This window comes from Megalops cyprinoides, chromosome 3 (assembly GCF_013368585.1).
Source record: "Megalops cyprinoides isolate fMegCyp1 chromosome 3, fMegCyp1.pri, whole genome shotgun sequence".
NCBI classification, from domain to species: domain Eukaryota; kingdom Metazoa; phylum Chordata; class Actinopteri; order Elopiformes; family Megalopidae; genus Megalops; species Megalops cyprinoides.
Genome location: NC_050585.1, coordinates 51,565,587 through 51,580,182, shown reverse-complemented (window position 1 = coordinate 51,580,182; position 14,596 = coordinate 51,565,587). Strand labels below are relative to the sequence as shown.

Below are 14,596 nucleotides of genomic sequence, written 5' to 3'. Positions count from 1 at the left end.
CCGCGCAGAACACTGCTTACATTGCTCCAGAGCGCCTGTCACTGTCCCACCCGTGGGCTGTCTGAGCCTTTTTCTTTTTTTTAAATTAACCATTTCAATTTGATGGGCTGTTTGATAGGCTGTTTACCCCCAACCTGTTTTTTTGTCTAATGATAGTTTCATTGGACGTGTTCCTTCTCTGTACAAGGAGATGCAAGGGATGCGTACATTTAAAAGCAAATAGTGCAAATGCACATCTTCAGCATGCTCGTGCACACGTGAATGTGTGAAGCTAATCGATTACCCTGGCAGACTCACTCGCTGTCTCTGTACTCACCACCCACTTCCTCTTCTGCCTTCAGGCCGAAGCTAGCGACGGCCTGGCCTAGAGTAGTATCACGTCTGCGTTTGCGCATACATGGACACATTTGCTTGCGTATGTATGATGTGTCTGCGTCATACATATCAGATCTGGGAATTTTCATTGTTTTTCTGAATGTTCTCACTTGCTTTTTAATGCCGCTGAGCTTTGTGCCGTGTTTTTCTACCTTAAGTTGCTTTGCTTCTGTTCCGGCCATTGCATAAATAGTGTGATCCAGCTTTTATGTGAGCGGGCAATTCTGTAACCCCCCCATTTTATCAAAGATCCTGTTGTTCATGGTTTATTCCTGTTGGCGTCTGTGATTAACCTGTTTAATCATTAGGCAAAGGTTGATGTTGTTTTTTCCATCGCAAACCTGCATAACCCCTTCTGGTGCTGCATTTGTGACATCTGAGATTTGTGTGTCTGTGTGTCTGTGTCTGTGTCTGTGTGCGCGCACACGTGTGTGTGTGTGTGTGTGTGTGTGCGTGTGTGCGCGTGTGTGTTCAGCACATGATCCAACAGTCTCACCCCTCCCTCTTGTCCCCTGAACTGTCCCCCCCCCCCCCGTGTGCTTTGTGTGTTCCTCCTGATCCGCCCCTCCCCCGCTGTGTGCTGTTTGGTCTCTAACCCGTGTCCCTCGCACCCCGCTCGCACCCCCCGCCGGGGGTCCGGAGGGCGGCTGTGATTCATTTTCTCCCCCAGCCTGAACACTCCAGGGTCCCGAGCCTCCACCGCCTCGGCTGCTGCTGTCCTCTCCTCCACCTCCCGCCCCCGACACCACAAGTCCCTGTCCACCTCCGCCCACCCCAGCCCCCCCGACCTCCACGCACTCCAGCCCAGGCAAGTGGGACAGAGACGGGGAGAGCAGAGTGAGAGAGGGAGGCACAGGGACAGGGAGAGGGAGAGGAGGATGCTGGGAAGGGTCAGTCAGGGACAGAGAGAATGAGACGACAGGCAGAGATGAAGAAAGATGTGAGCTTAAATTAAGAGAGAAAGAGAAAAGGGGTCAACGCAAAGAATTAGTTACTGATTCAACAAAGGCAGTCTTAAATGAGGGGTGCTCTGGGATCAGCTTTGAGCACAGCTTTAATTAGGTTTTAGAGTTCAGTGACAATGAGTATGTTAATTACATCTTTCTAGAGTCAGAGCTTATTATGAAGACAACAACCCTACTCCTCCCATGTGAGGCATTTGTCCCCTGTCCCCCCAAACAGTCACCCCTCTTCAGCTTCCATGCCCCATTCAGCCCTCTACGATTCCATGACATCTCTCAATATCACCTTTTTGTCTCTCCTACATTGTCTGACAAACCTTTCCACCCTGAAGTGACAACCAACATCCTAACAGGGAGGTGTCTGTCCACCCTTTCTGTACTGTCCCATTTATTCCACCCCTCCATCCATTCTACGCTCTCTGTACAGCATATTTTAACGCCGGCCAAGGTTTACACACAGCTCATAGAGTACTTGTGTCCTGCTGTTTGCTCGCATGTCCAATTGACCAAAGAACCAAAAGCATGCGGACACAGATTTTTCGTGAGTATTTACTTTTCACATTCCAGCAATGGAAGATTCATGGATTTAGAGTTGGTATTATGCACAAATGCGTATCAACTCGCCTGTTTGCATGCGAAACTACACACAGAATATTTGTAGCATTTTTGGAACACTGTGGGTGCACAGTAGGCTGACGGCCATAAGTGTGACTCTTTGAGTGTGTGAGTGTGTGTCTCTGTGTCCTTGTGCTGACCCGTGCTATGGTGGTGTGTGCTTTACTGCGGTTGTAGTTCAGCTCAACAACACAAATTCCTTTCCTTTTCTGCCACATTGTACCGCATCCATACATCACGTACACCTTTATTGCTGTCCCTTCCTCCACGCCCTACAGATTTCCCCTACTCTGCGTCTTCAAGTACCCCCCACCCCACCCAAAAACAAGCCTTTTTGCCCCTATTGCCCCCGTCCCCATCTTGTCTGGCAGTGTTGGTCTGTTTTGCCCTGTTGTTATAGAGTAGTCCATCAGGGTCCTGTAGATACATGCCCTTTTTCCCTGGCTGTGTGTGCCAGTATATGTGTCCATGCAATGCCATCTGTTAACCCCTGAACCACCAGCCATTAGACAGTGAGTGTCTGCTAAACTTACATCCTGTATACCTTGCATTTTGGTGTTAATACTGTTACTATTAACATTATGACCATTAACACTCTAGTGGTGTTGTCACTTTTGGTTTGCCTCTCGCCTTTGTTTTCACCTTTGAATCAGTGGTACGCTTATGTTACAATTCAAAACAAAGAAAAGGTAAGTTAATCTGAATTTCAGCGTAACTTGAAAGTAAATAATGGTGTTCCAGGGTACAGTGAAAATGGGTTTATCCTTATGTAACAGCAGACGTTCTTGCAACATTGATCAAACATCATAGCGACTCTGAAAAGTTGATATAAAGAGGTGTTAAAGGACTACAGACAGGGGAATACTGCTGTTTTATTGTCTTTCATTTTTCAAGGTCATGTTTGGGTGGGAAGGCCCAAAAACAGTGGTAGTACAGTAATGGAACAAAACTTCACCCTCGGTGAATAAGAATAGAGTACTGCTAGTACGCGTCTCCGTATTTGTTCATGTTAATACCATTCTGCTGTGCTCCCTTTTGGCTGTGCCCATGAGCTGCTCAGGTACAAAACAGAGCACTGGTTTGTTTATTTCAGATCACATTACTTTCGCTCAGTGACGTGGCACTATTGGTATGTTTCAGTAGCTTGGTGTACGAGGATTAAAATGGGATATGAGGGAGTTAACGTGTATTCTCAGATTAGGTTTCATGCCAGTCCAGCTTTGTAACAGTCTGCCTCTTTTCAAACATCGTTTGGAAAAACAGCAACCCTCCTCAAAGAGTGCCGGTGGCGTCTCCCTCTGCCCACAACATCAGCAGCTCCACTGTGACGGACCGCACCAACTTCTCCAGGGGGGTGGCCATCAGAAGCACTTTCCACGCTGGCCAGCAGAGGGCGATGCGTGACCAGCACGCCTCCGCCTGCAACGGTCCCCCGGCCTCTCCCTCCCTCTCCCACGGGAACAGCCAGGCCCGCCGTCCTGGGGCCACAGGCATCTTCAGCAAGTTCACGTCCAAGTTTGTGCGCAGGTAAGAAAAAACAAGGCGAGATTCTGTGGGTGGGGGTGTGCCTCTGACCTTAACACAGAGGCCAGAAAGGCTAAGGGCCTTATCTGTATACATGCTATATGTGTGTATATGTATGTGTTTTAATTTTTTTGAACCAGTATTAATGAGTCTAAAGCTCATCCTAAACTAATACGGGAGCGGATGATAAAAAAAAAAATTGGGGGAAAACAATTAAATCACATAGACAGGTTACATATTACCTTGACTATATGATTTAGTTTAACAAAGATTTGTTTATTTGCAAGAGGTGGTTATAATATTGGTACAATATGGGTTCCATTTGATGTAGGCATCTATAGCCTCGCATTCCGAAGTAGGGAATAGAAAACATCTTACAATGAAATGTGCTGAGTGTCAGAATACACTTAAAACATGGGCACAGAGGTAAAGCTGTGCCTTTGTGTCCTTTGAATTTTTCTTCTGAGGCTGCCTCATTAGTAAGAATTATCTAGCTGTGTACTTAACTGATTGATGTAAAACAGTAAGACCGTGAATTAAATTTGTGTGTAGCATTGTAAGTGTTAGCTGGCATATAAACACAAAGTACTCTCTCTTAAAGCTGTGCAACTGTGCAAGTGTTTTGGTGTGGGATGATACTGTTAACATTAAAGCTTAAAATGTGGATTTTTTTTTTACTTCCAGCTAGCTACAAAGTCTAAAAAGTGGTAGGCAAAAATAATGAAAAAAGTTTGTTGGCTTCTGCCAACAAATCATGGGTAGAACACTGACTGAAATCATTCAAATGGAAAACAAAGTTATGTCTGTCTTTTAAGTGTCAAATTCAAATTACAACTCAAAAGTGTTTGAGCCATTCTGTACAAGTATATGAAAAAAATTACGTTACAGTGAACCACTTCCATTAAATGTTGTGAAAGCGCAGCGTCTTCATTTGAAGTATCCCACCTACCTCAGGCTGTGACTATTCTAACTAATTATGAACTAAATGGGGAATGAACTAAAAAGGGAATTTAAATGTGAAGATGTGAATTTCACTGTGAAGATGCCACTGAACCATTTAGAAAATAGTTTACCAGATTTTAGTATTAACATTTCCTTGTTGGTATGGCTGCATTGCTGTGTAACATCTGAGGCTGAGTACTGCTCGGGGAACATCAGCATATACAATTTGATCAGAGAGGCCTCCCACTGTAAGAATATGGACAGAAAATGTTAATCTTTATTAAGGGGAAACAAAGTACTGCTCTTATCAAAAATGCATTTAAGAAGCATTCTTTTCTACCTTAAGGCCCAGTTTCAGTCTGAGTTTGCAGTGTCCTTTTAGTAACACATGTAAGTGAATGTTAATGTTTTCACTCTTCTAATATATTTTTGTCAGTTTCAGTGATTGACACACAGTAACATGTTGAAACTTCCTTGCTGCTAATTTTTTTTTTTTTTTACTCAGACCCAATGTAATTTTGATTAGGTTTTTTAGATTTTTTATTGGAGCCAGTAGGGCATAAGCATAAGTAAAAAAAATTTAACCACCAGTTATTACTCAAAGTTTAGATTAATTATTGCATTGATTGTGTCTGTAGGTATATTTTATGCAGGTGAATTTTTAAAAGCAATACACAAGAATACAAAGACCCCCTATCATCTAGATTGTATTTCTAACCATTATATTTGATAGAATTAACTTTAGTAAGTGTAATAGGTTGACAAGTGTGTATACGACCTAAATCAGAAAAGAGAATGTCCAGCCAGTATATTTTCCTCAGAAATTTGGCTTGAGAAAATGGGATGATGCTAGGAACCTTTTTCTCAAGATTCAGTGGATCAGTATATGAGCCAGATGGTATCTGCATTTATTTTAAGTGGCTGGGATTATTTTGTAAATACATTGGTTTGTTCAAGGTCGGCAATTGTTGGAGAGTTGCCACTGTTTGTTTTCAGGGTTGTATTCAAGGTATTACTCTTATACAGGTAGCATTTACAGAACTGGAATCATTTTCTCTCAGGTTTGTTGGGCAGTGTTTTTCCTGTCATTCCAGGGCAGTAGGTTTATAATACTCTGGCAAGACAGACTTTTGAATTGGTTGCAAAATATAATCTAAAATTTACAGCATATTGGAGAATGGGTTTTTCCTTTAAATATTCAGCACTGCAGTGAAATTCCTCACCATAAGTTGAGGGTCATGAAAACTAAGTGTTGTAGAAGAATGATCTAAAATTAATCAAACCCTCAATTCTGAATTTCCTCCATGGCAGCAGTTTCCATGGTTACACCTGATATATTTGGTGAGGTGGTCAAAGACATGCACTCCTTGTGTAGCTTGTAAATCATGAATACACCTTACAAACGTCAGACTCCTGCAAAAAGATGCCTATATCAGGAGCAGTTTACTATAGTAAAGCACATGCTGTTAGATCACTTCAAATGACCTCTCCACAAAGAGCTGTCAATGCCCACACACCCACGCATGCATACGTACACAGAATCACATAACGTAGAAACCCCAAGGGGTAGAGGACCTCCTTGCACAATGGCTAATTTGATGCATGTGAGAGATTATGTATGAAAGATCACCCCCTTATCAGTGTATTTTGTGGGGTGTCTGAGTTCTGCTTCTGTTAACTGGTTTTTCTGGGTGTCATATTTTAAAGTATGTTGACAACAGCACCTGCATATGTGTGATCTTTTTTAGTCATCCAAGAATCCATTCCCTGTGTGTAACATATTTGGTTGTCATTTGGTTTTCTATGTACATTTTGTTGAATTCTCCTCCACAGGGATATTATGTATGTATTTGGATGTGTTTGGGTTCAAATCCAGATCCGTCGCATCTTTATGTAAATGCAGTTGAAGCTTAAATGGATCAGGTGGATCTACACTAAATTATTGTATTCAATGCTGTCATTGTCATCATCATCATCAGAGTTAACTTCACCAAATATTGTGAGTCACTTCCTTAAAGCAAGCAACATTTCACAGATATTACATCACACTTAAGGTGGATCTTAAGTGTGATGTAAGCTACCAGCTACCTGCTCAAACAAGTCAAACTTAGAATGCAATGGGTGACCTCAAGGAAAGCCGAAAATATTCCCACAGCATTCCTGTGACATTGGAAACAGACGTTATTTTGTTGCAAAATAAGTAATGCTATTTAAAACGTTTTCTGTTGGTTGAACGTTGTAGTAAGGTCCTGAGCAGGAGACAGGAGTTCAGTAAATGTCGGTTGTCTCTGTGTATGTGTGTGCAGTTTGTATGTGTACAGCCGTGAGGTTTCTCTGTGTGCTCTCAGCTTGGAGAAATCGGTGCACTCAATGAGCTTATTGACTCCACTGATATTTTGCCTGGTTGGAAATCGTTGGTTTGAAGAGGCACAGATCTCTGTGACTATGGACAGTTACATAGCAATTGCAGGGGGAAGGGGCAGGAAAAATTTGAAACGGGAACAGTGTTCATTACCTACGTTATTAACATGTATCGTTGCCCCCGCAAACTCCATTAATCTCACAGTAACCTAAAAAACTGCAGTGTTTAGCACTGATGACCATTTGCATGCCTCACCCATTCAGTGCTAACACTAATCTGAATTCTGTCCATGGTCCCAATGCTGTTCTGTGCCCTCCTGTCTAGCAAATAACAGTCTCTACATGTTGTAGCAGCATAATATTGCGCAGACATTATGGAAATGTTGTGATGATGTTTGTCTTCTGGACCGTCAATTGCACATCTGAGACATCTCAAGACATGCTCAGGAGTTCTCTCTGAGTTGATATGCAGTATGTATCAGATATTTTCTGTGGTTTGTTTTGTGTGCACGTTTGTGTACATACATTTTCTTTTTCTTTCCCCCCTTTTTTGTAGAAATCTCTCGTTCAGATTCCCAAGAAGGTAGGCAATAACAATAATGACCCCCTTTTCTCTTTTTTTATTATTATTATTATTTCTTTTTTTTGTGGTTCTCTCGTCCATTGTGTCTTTATATCTCTTGGTTTATATATACGTGGTTGAATATTTTTGCCGTTGTGTTTGGCTGGTACTAACGCCCCTCGTCGTTGCCCATTGCCTGACTCACCCGCTGCCAGCTCTTTTCTCCTGTCTCGGTGGATAACCGTCCGTCCTCTCTCTTCTGACATCACATCCCACTTTCCATCCGTCTGGACCTGTGTATTTTTCTCTTGTGTAATACAACGCCCTGCTGCATGTCTCACCGAGCAACTGTGTCCTCATAACCTGCTGTGTTACAGTGGTGCGTTCAGTTCAGCTGCCCCTTTGACGCTAGCAGCTAAAGCGGTAACGTAGCGACGGATGAAACGGGAAGTCCGTTACTGCATAAAGGTTTTAATGCCTTCACAAGTCATGACTGACTGTTTTGTACCAGTTGAAGTCAATGCTGAACAGCTCCATTCCAAATGGAATCCTGTAAGTCTAGAACTTGATCCTCCATTTCCAGTTCTTTACACAAGCCAGCTTTGCCACCTGCGAGAGCTTTTCATTTGAGTGAAGAAAGAAATGTAAAACCTTGCTGAACATCTTATTTTCTATAAATATCTTTTTGATCACTTCAAGACACCAAGAAATGTCTTTTTTTTTCTTGCACATGTATGGATGTATGTTTTGTACATACCAGCAATTTCATTTATTAGGAATTGAGTGGAAAAGCCAGGCTGGCGTTTTCAGCTAGTCGGTCACTATTTAAAGAATTTGTGAGTTTCATCTCTACCTTCATTTTTCATTTTGGCTCTCAACAACATCATTTTGAACTGCAGCTGGTGCAGTTTGTGCATGGTGATAGTCAAATGTGCATGCAAGCATTTGGCACCTATAAAGCATATCCATTTTTTTTTTTTTAACCAGTCAACCTTTGTGTCACAGTTATACCATTTTTTCCACCTTGGTGCAGCGCTTCATAAAGCACTGCGTTGCTAGTCTCGTGTACTGAATATGTGGTAACGCAGCAACTGGTTGCTTTCTCGTTACAGTATAGCAGATGCCACAAAATGTTTTCCAGAGGGGCTGATGGGAAATGAAGTCCAGGTGGTAACAGTTCACTTGCTCTTGATCAGCCCCTCTGGAACCATTGGTGTGGGGAGTAATTAATGTAAGGCTCAAGATTCATTTCCTCACTAAAGCAGGAAAGGAGCAGTGTTTAAGAGTTGTGTGAGGATTTGAGGAAAGTTGAACACCTGTACGGTGCCTGAGGAGAACCAGAAACAAATACTCCAGCACTGTCAGGTTTTGAAATCATTGCAGAATAGCAGTTAAGTGGGGCATGTGCTGATCCAGTCTCACTGTGGACACCAGTCTTTCCCATTCTCTCTCTCTCTCAGGTCAGCCCTATTGGCTGAAACACCGGCTATTTGCACTAAACCTCCTTACTGTGCTGCTGTCCAGTTTCCTCCCTGTCTGGGACTTAAATGTGGTCTGTTTTCAGCTCTGGTCATTGGTCCTCGTTGCACTACTGTGTCTGCATGAGCCTCACACAGTCCCTTTATTCACTCAAGATTCTTACCAAACGCCTCATGAAACCCAACCGTTTGAAAGTGCAGAGCAGGACAGAACTGTGAAGTATAGCCAGCCTCAGACATCCTGTTCCACATGTATTAATATTGCCTGTGTCGGAAGATGTATGTTTTATTAGATAAGAATCTCCGGTGAACAAGGGCTGTGTGAGTTCTCAAATGCTGCAGTTGCCATGGGCCCAATAAAAATCTATGAACAAACAGGTATCGAATAGGTTTAATCAAGAAGATGCGTCACGTTGCAGCACCAGGAATGAACACAGTGAACAGTTTCTTTAATCCTGTATAAGAGGACAGTCTAAACTGTCCGTGTTGTAGGATGATACTGTACTGATTTATTCCTGAGTAAGTAAATAGATATTTGACCCCTATTGGTTAGTTCTGGCAGTATATTCTTCCCACTGGTATTGTAGCCTTTTTTATTGGTCCCTTTTTAGAATTCCTGTGTTTTGAGTTGAAAACTGTATGATTTCATTAACACCAATAGAGACCACCAGTTGATTGAAAAACTGCAAACAAAGGCCACTTTATGCAAAGTTGAGTATTTGTTTGGTTAACAGGTTGAAAGGGAATATATGTTCAGGTAAAACATTGGTGATAGGGGGTTTGTCTCTGGACAGAGATTTTTTTTTGTTTTTTTTAACTTGGAGCTACATCACAGCGTAAGGGCACTTGCAAGGTCACAGAATGCCCAGGAAGCCCAGGTTTCTGGAAAATGTCTACCTTGCAAATGCAGTCTGTCTGCAGTGTGCTTCCCTGAGCAGCAAAGCTGCAGCCCGGCAGCAGGCAAGACCTGGAGCGAACTCCAGCTCATGGATCAGGAGCAGAATTTCTGCAGCAGAGCGGGTGGTGCTGGTGCTTTTAACGGAGTCTCTGTCTGTCTGTGTCCCGTCTGCCTGCTGGTCTGTCTGTGTGCAGAGGCGTGTGTGTCGGTGCAAAGCGGCGGGGATGGTAGGTGGTGGGGGGTGTGGCAGGAAGCAGCAGAGATGGCATTGTGATGTAACACCTGGGACTCAAAGGCTCGTGACCACTGACTCTTCCCTTCAATTCCATCAGCACAAAAAAAAAAAAATTCAAAGTTTTAATGTTTTATTTCACTCTTGTTGGAAGAGTTCTCCCTCTTGCATTGTAGCCCCCTAAATACACTTTAATTTCCTCTGATCCTCTCAGTTTTCAGAGTATTCTTACTCAGCATTGACTACACTGAGGAAAAACTTCCATTCAGCGTTCGCTTTCACACGCCACATACATCTTTAGCTATGACTTGCTTAGCATCTTCATACATTCATTCATGTTCTCATTTCCTTTTCTCTTATAGCAGGCAGAAGGAGAATGAGTTATTTGCTTTCTGTTTCATAATTGTCAGGGTCGCTGAACACCTTGTAGGTACTTAGCTGAATCTTTTAATATGTAGTTTTTAATACTACAAGAAATTGTAGTTTAGACTGTTGTAAAGCATTAACAGAGCTGATGGACAGGTGGGGCTGTGATTACCCATGTTTAATATTTTCACTAAAGCCATAAAATGTCTAATTAAACAGTTCATGGGGTAAATTTATGTACTGTGTGGAGCATAAGGGATAATCTGTATAATTGGAAACTGGAAGAGTCATGGCTTGCTTGGTCCCAGGTGCTGTAATTATCAGTGACACAGGTGTAATGGGGAAGACTAAACTTGTGCCGATTTTTTTTGAGGAGCCCGTATGAGGGAGAGGGTCGGGATGAGGCGAGCAGGTGAGAAAAAAACGCGGCCGACGGGCCAATCCGACAAATCAATCCTGAATCCATTACTGAGCAGATTGCACTGATTACGGATGCAGTGATTGGGGGGGGGGGGGGTTAATTGGATGATAATTGATGAATGACTGTTGCTGGTATGAGTGTGGAAAATCTGTTCCGTAAATTGAATCAAATGATTTTCTATGTGATGTCTGTCTTTCTGTCTGTCTGTTAGTCACTGGTTTCTGTAGCAGGGAGCAGGTTGTTTTTGAGTTTGTGTTTTTGGAGCACATCCATCCCGATGTATCTAAATTCTTTGAATCAGTGCATTGCCATCATGACCATCACTTCATTAACATGAATACACAGCCTGCTATACCTTCCAGTTCTCTCTCTAAAACGCACCTCTAAAACACAACTTAAGATGCATACAGGCACTATGTTATGTGAATAGGTCAGACTCCAGTGTAGTTTTAAATTCATACACCAGGTGTCTAGGTTCTTATGTGTATCATTGTATCTGTGATGTTAAAATGCGTCAGTTGTGGTTTCCTCTGACATGCAGACACGTGTGTGTGTGTGAGTGTGTGTGAGTGTGTGTGTGACTGAATGAATGAGAGAAGGAGAGAGGGTAGGACTTAGTTAAGATTCACTTTAAATTAAGCAAAACTCGCTGCTCTAAGCTCCCTCTACAAAACGTGCTCTGCTTCCGCAGATCTTCAGGTGAGTAAGTGCAGTTTCACGTGGGGCCTGGCAGCGTTCAGAATCTGTCAGACTGATGTTTGGTCTTTTCTTTCACTATCACTCCCTCCACACTAATCCAACCTCTCCCATTACTGCTATCTTCTCCCTTAACTTGCTGCCTTAATGTTTCTCACGCTGCCTTCTTTCCCCTACTCATCTTTTTCATTATCTGTCGATCCTCTCCCCATTCCCCTCCGTCTCTGCTGTCTCCCGCTCTTTCACGACCCCCACCCCACCCTACCCCACCCACACTCCACCCCCACCCCACCCCACCCGCTCCAGGCCAATGCTGAGCACCGCCGACAAGAGGGACAAAGGCCCAGGCGGCACGCTAGGCTCCGTGGGCGACGAGAACAAGGACTCGCTGTCCCCGTCGCCCGTCCCCAGCACGCCCACCCCGCCCCAGCACCAGCCCTCCAAGGACTCGAAGCCGCGCTCCCTGCGCTTCACCTGGAGCATGAAGACCACGTCCTCCATGGAGCCCAACGAGATGATGAAGGAGATCCGCAAGGTGCTGGACTCCAACAGCTGCGAGTACGAGCTACGCGAGCGCTTCATGCTGCTCTGCGTGTCGGGCAACCCGGCGCGCGACGACTTCGTGCAGTGGGAGATGGAGGTGTGCAAGCTGCCCCGCCTCTCCCTCAACGGCGTCCGCTTCAAGCGCATCTCCGGTACCTCCATCGCCTTCAAGAACATCGCCTCCAAGATCGCCAATGAGCTCAAACTGTGAGGGACGGGGGGAAACAAGCCAGCAGGGCAGAGAGAGAGAGAGGGAGGGAGGAGGACTAAAACCTGGGGAAGTGGACACCGGGAGAGAGGGGGGCTGTTTGCAGGAGTGGAGGAACTCGAGCTTTGAGAGACCAGGACAACGGAGAGAACTGAAGCTTTTTAAGAGAGGTGGAGGTTTGATTTATGGAAAGTGCATAAACTTGACAGGGCAGAAGAAGTTGGGAGAGGTTTCTGGGGCAGGTGTGTGTACAGATTTTTAGGGGGTGGTTTGTTTTGGGGAGGTGTTTTTCTGTTTGGGTTTTCTGTCCCCCCTCCTCCCCTTTCTTTTTTTTTTTGTTGTCCTCTTATGTGGCTATTTTTGTGTTTTCCCTGGTGGTCTTTATTAAACCTCATGTCTCATTTCAGTTAGAGTGGAGTGATGAGGAAATGGAGAGGAAGGGGAGAGAGAAATGAACTGATCAACAGAATGTGGGTTTCCTGTTATAAGTTATAAACTCAAACCAGCTCCTGTTAGTGCAAGTTGTAACCTTCCCCCACTCCTTCCCCTCCCCTAACCCAAATGATGGTGAAGTACCATACTACTTGAGTATCGTACTCCTTATTCCAGGTGTGTACTGCAACCGGACTGAGAGCGCTGCAGTTTAACACTCTGAATGTACAACCGCAGTGATGCGCAAGCAAGCCTCAGTTAGCAACTTACTGGGCGGAGCTAGCAGTGACTCATTTTCAATTCAAAGGGCTTTGATTGGTTCAAATCACATAATTGACAACCTATGGCAGCTCCGCCCATTGAGTGTTCCATGAGGCTTGAGTCCATCACTACAGCACATACAGGGTCTTACCTGAGGATAAACTGAGAGTTTGGATTTGAACCTGAAGTCTTCTAGTTATGAGCTGTCACGATTCTGCCCTCCTCCCCCACATTTCTTTTCTACAGCAGGGGTTATTTTTTTCTGAATAACTAATTAAGGGCCAATTAAGTAATTATTGGTGGATTGTATTGTAATTAAGAGTTGTTGGTTGGTTTCAAAGTGCTGCACTGGAGTGAGTCAGAGTTTTGTTGCCTTTCTGGAGAAAATTATTAATATTATAAGAATAAACAAAGTTGAATGATTGTTTTTGTTTTTGTGTTTTGTTTGGTTGCATCTCATTTTTGTATAGGGAAATGGAACCTCCTGTTATACCCCTCAACCTTCCGTAAAGCAATTTAGCCGAGTAGGAGTGGAAATATTCCTGAAAAAATCTTTAAACGTTTATCACTGGAAAGAAAGAAGGGTCCTATTTTGATTTTGATCTCTTTTTTTAGCTGTTGAAAAATCCATTGATTCAGCTCTTTGTATTCCTTATAATCACTTAACGGTCATTGTGACAGCCAGCAACATGGCTAGGTAACTATAATTTATTTAAAATGTGGTTTGCTTTCCCCTGATACTGTAGTTTCCTTATCATGCACTAGTCGCTCCATAAATTCCAGCTGCAAGTTTAGGTATCTGATACTGGTCATGAGCACCTGGAATTCTGGAGTTCAAAGGCTGCCTGTTCTTGATTTGCGGGAATGTATGTGTGGATATAGCTTTTCAACATTATTTGTATAAAATCTGGTAATGCACACACTCCTCTTCAGCATCAGCTTGTGCTGTTACAGACAATGATGAAATCTGCTGTAAAGTAAAAACCGAGAGATGCCCAAGGTCTCCCCAGCGTCTTCCTGCTTGAAACCACATGGTTTTTCCTGATCAGCCAGGGGGGGGAAATGCATTCCCAGGACCGGACAAGTTAACCGCTTACCACTGACTCCATGAACTGTACATCATGCATGTAGATGTATTGTATGTGGCTTGCATCCCACACCTGCTGCTGATGCGTGCACTTTTTCTTACCAGGGGAAGGACAGCTCCTTTTCTTGAGGTCGTGATCTGAGAATGAAACCTCTGGCAGTCTTGGTTTTATTGCTTGAGGAATCCCTTACGTTAAGACGGAATTGAGTGAATGAGTGTCCTCATTCAGCAATTTTTTTTCAGGCGCACTGATACCGTTTGCACTCAGAACTGGGAGTTGGGCTTTAATTAAAAATGATTCAGTGAAGGCAAGGACACAGCGAGGCAGGCGATTCCGGGCCCTCAGGTAGACTGAGCACCTGGAGAGAAGGCCGACTGCGAACAGGACTGAACATCCCTGAGAGGCAGGAAGTCTGCCGGCCACCAGCCCCCCCCCCCCGGACCCACATGCTGCTTCAGCTCCCGTCAACATCGCCTGCTTTACAATCGAGACGCGTTTCCAGCCAGCACTCCACGGATTGCACCCTCCTCCATCTCAGTCTGAGCCAGGCACAGTCACATGGCTTGACTCATGGAAATAAAAAAAAAAAAAAAAAAAAAAAACTTTTGCTCTCTTGCGGTGGGGGAACTACA

The 14,596-nt window shown here is 43.9% G+C and overlaps 1 protein-coding gene across 12 annotated transcripts in view; it reads left to right on the top strand.

The window, feature by feature from the left end:
• LOC118774888 (serine/threonine-protein kinase MARK2-like) overlaps window positions 1–14,571 on the top strand; it is a 38,619-nt gene extending 24,048 nt beyond the window's left edge. For 4 of the 12 annotated variants that reach the window (XM_036524462.1, XM_036524461.1, XM_036524470.1 and 1 more), the window contains exons 15-19: window positions 1,046–1,183; window positions 3,216–3,479; window positions 7,336–7,362; window positions 10,689–10,727; window positions 11,739–14,571. In XM_036524462.1, coding sequence (XP_036380355.1) covers window positions 1,046–1,183; window positions 3,216–3,479; window positions 7,336–7,362; window positions 10,689–10,727; window positions 11,739–12,186 — 916 coding nt within the window. In that variant the 3' untranslated portion in view covers window positions 12,187–14,571. The remainder of the gene's footprint in view (window positions 1–1,045; window positions 1,184–3,215; window positions 3,480–7,335; window positions 7,363–10,688; window positions 10,728–11,738) is intronic. The other 8 variants (XM_036524473.1, XM_036524471.1, XM_036524472.1 and 5 more) reach the window with 6 other exon arrangements.
• The last annotated feature ends 25 nt before the right edge of the window (window positions 14,572–14,596 follow it).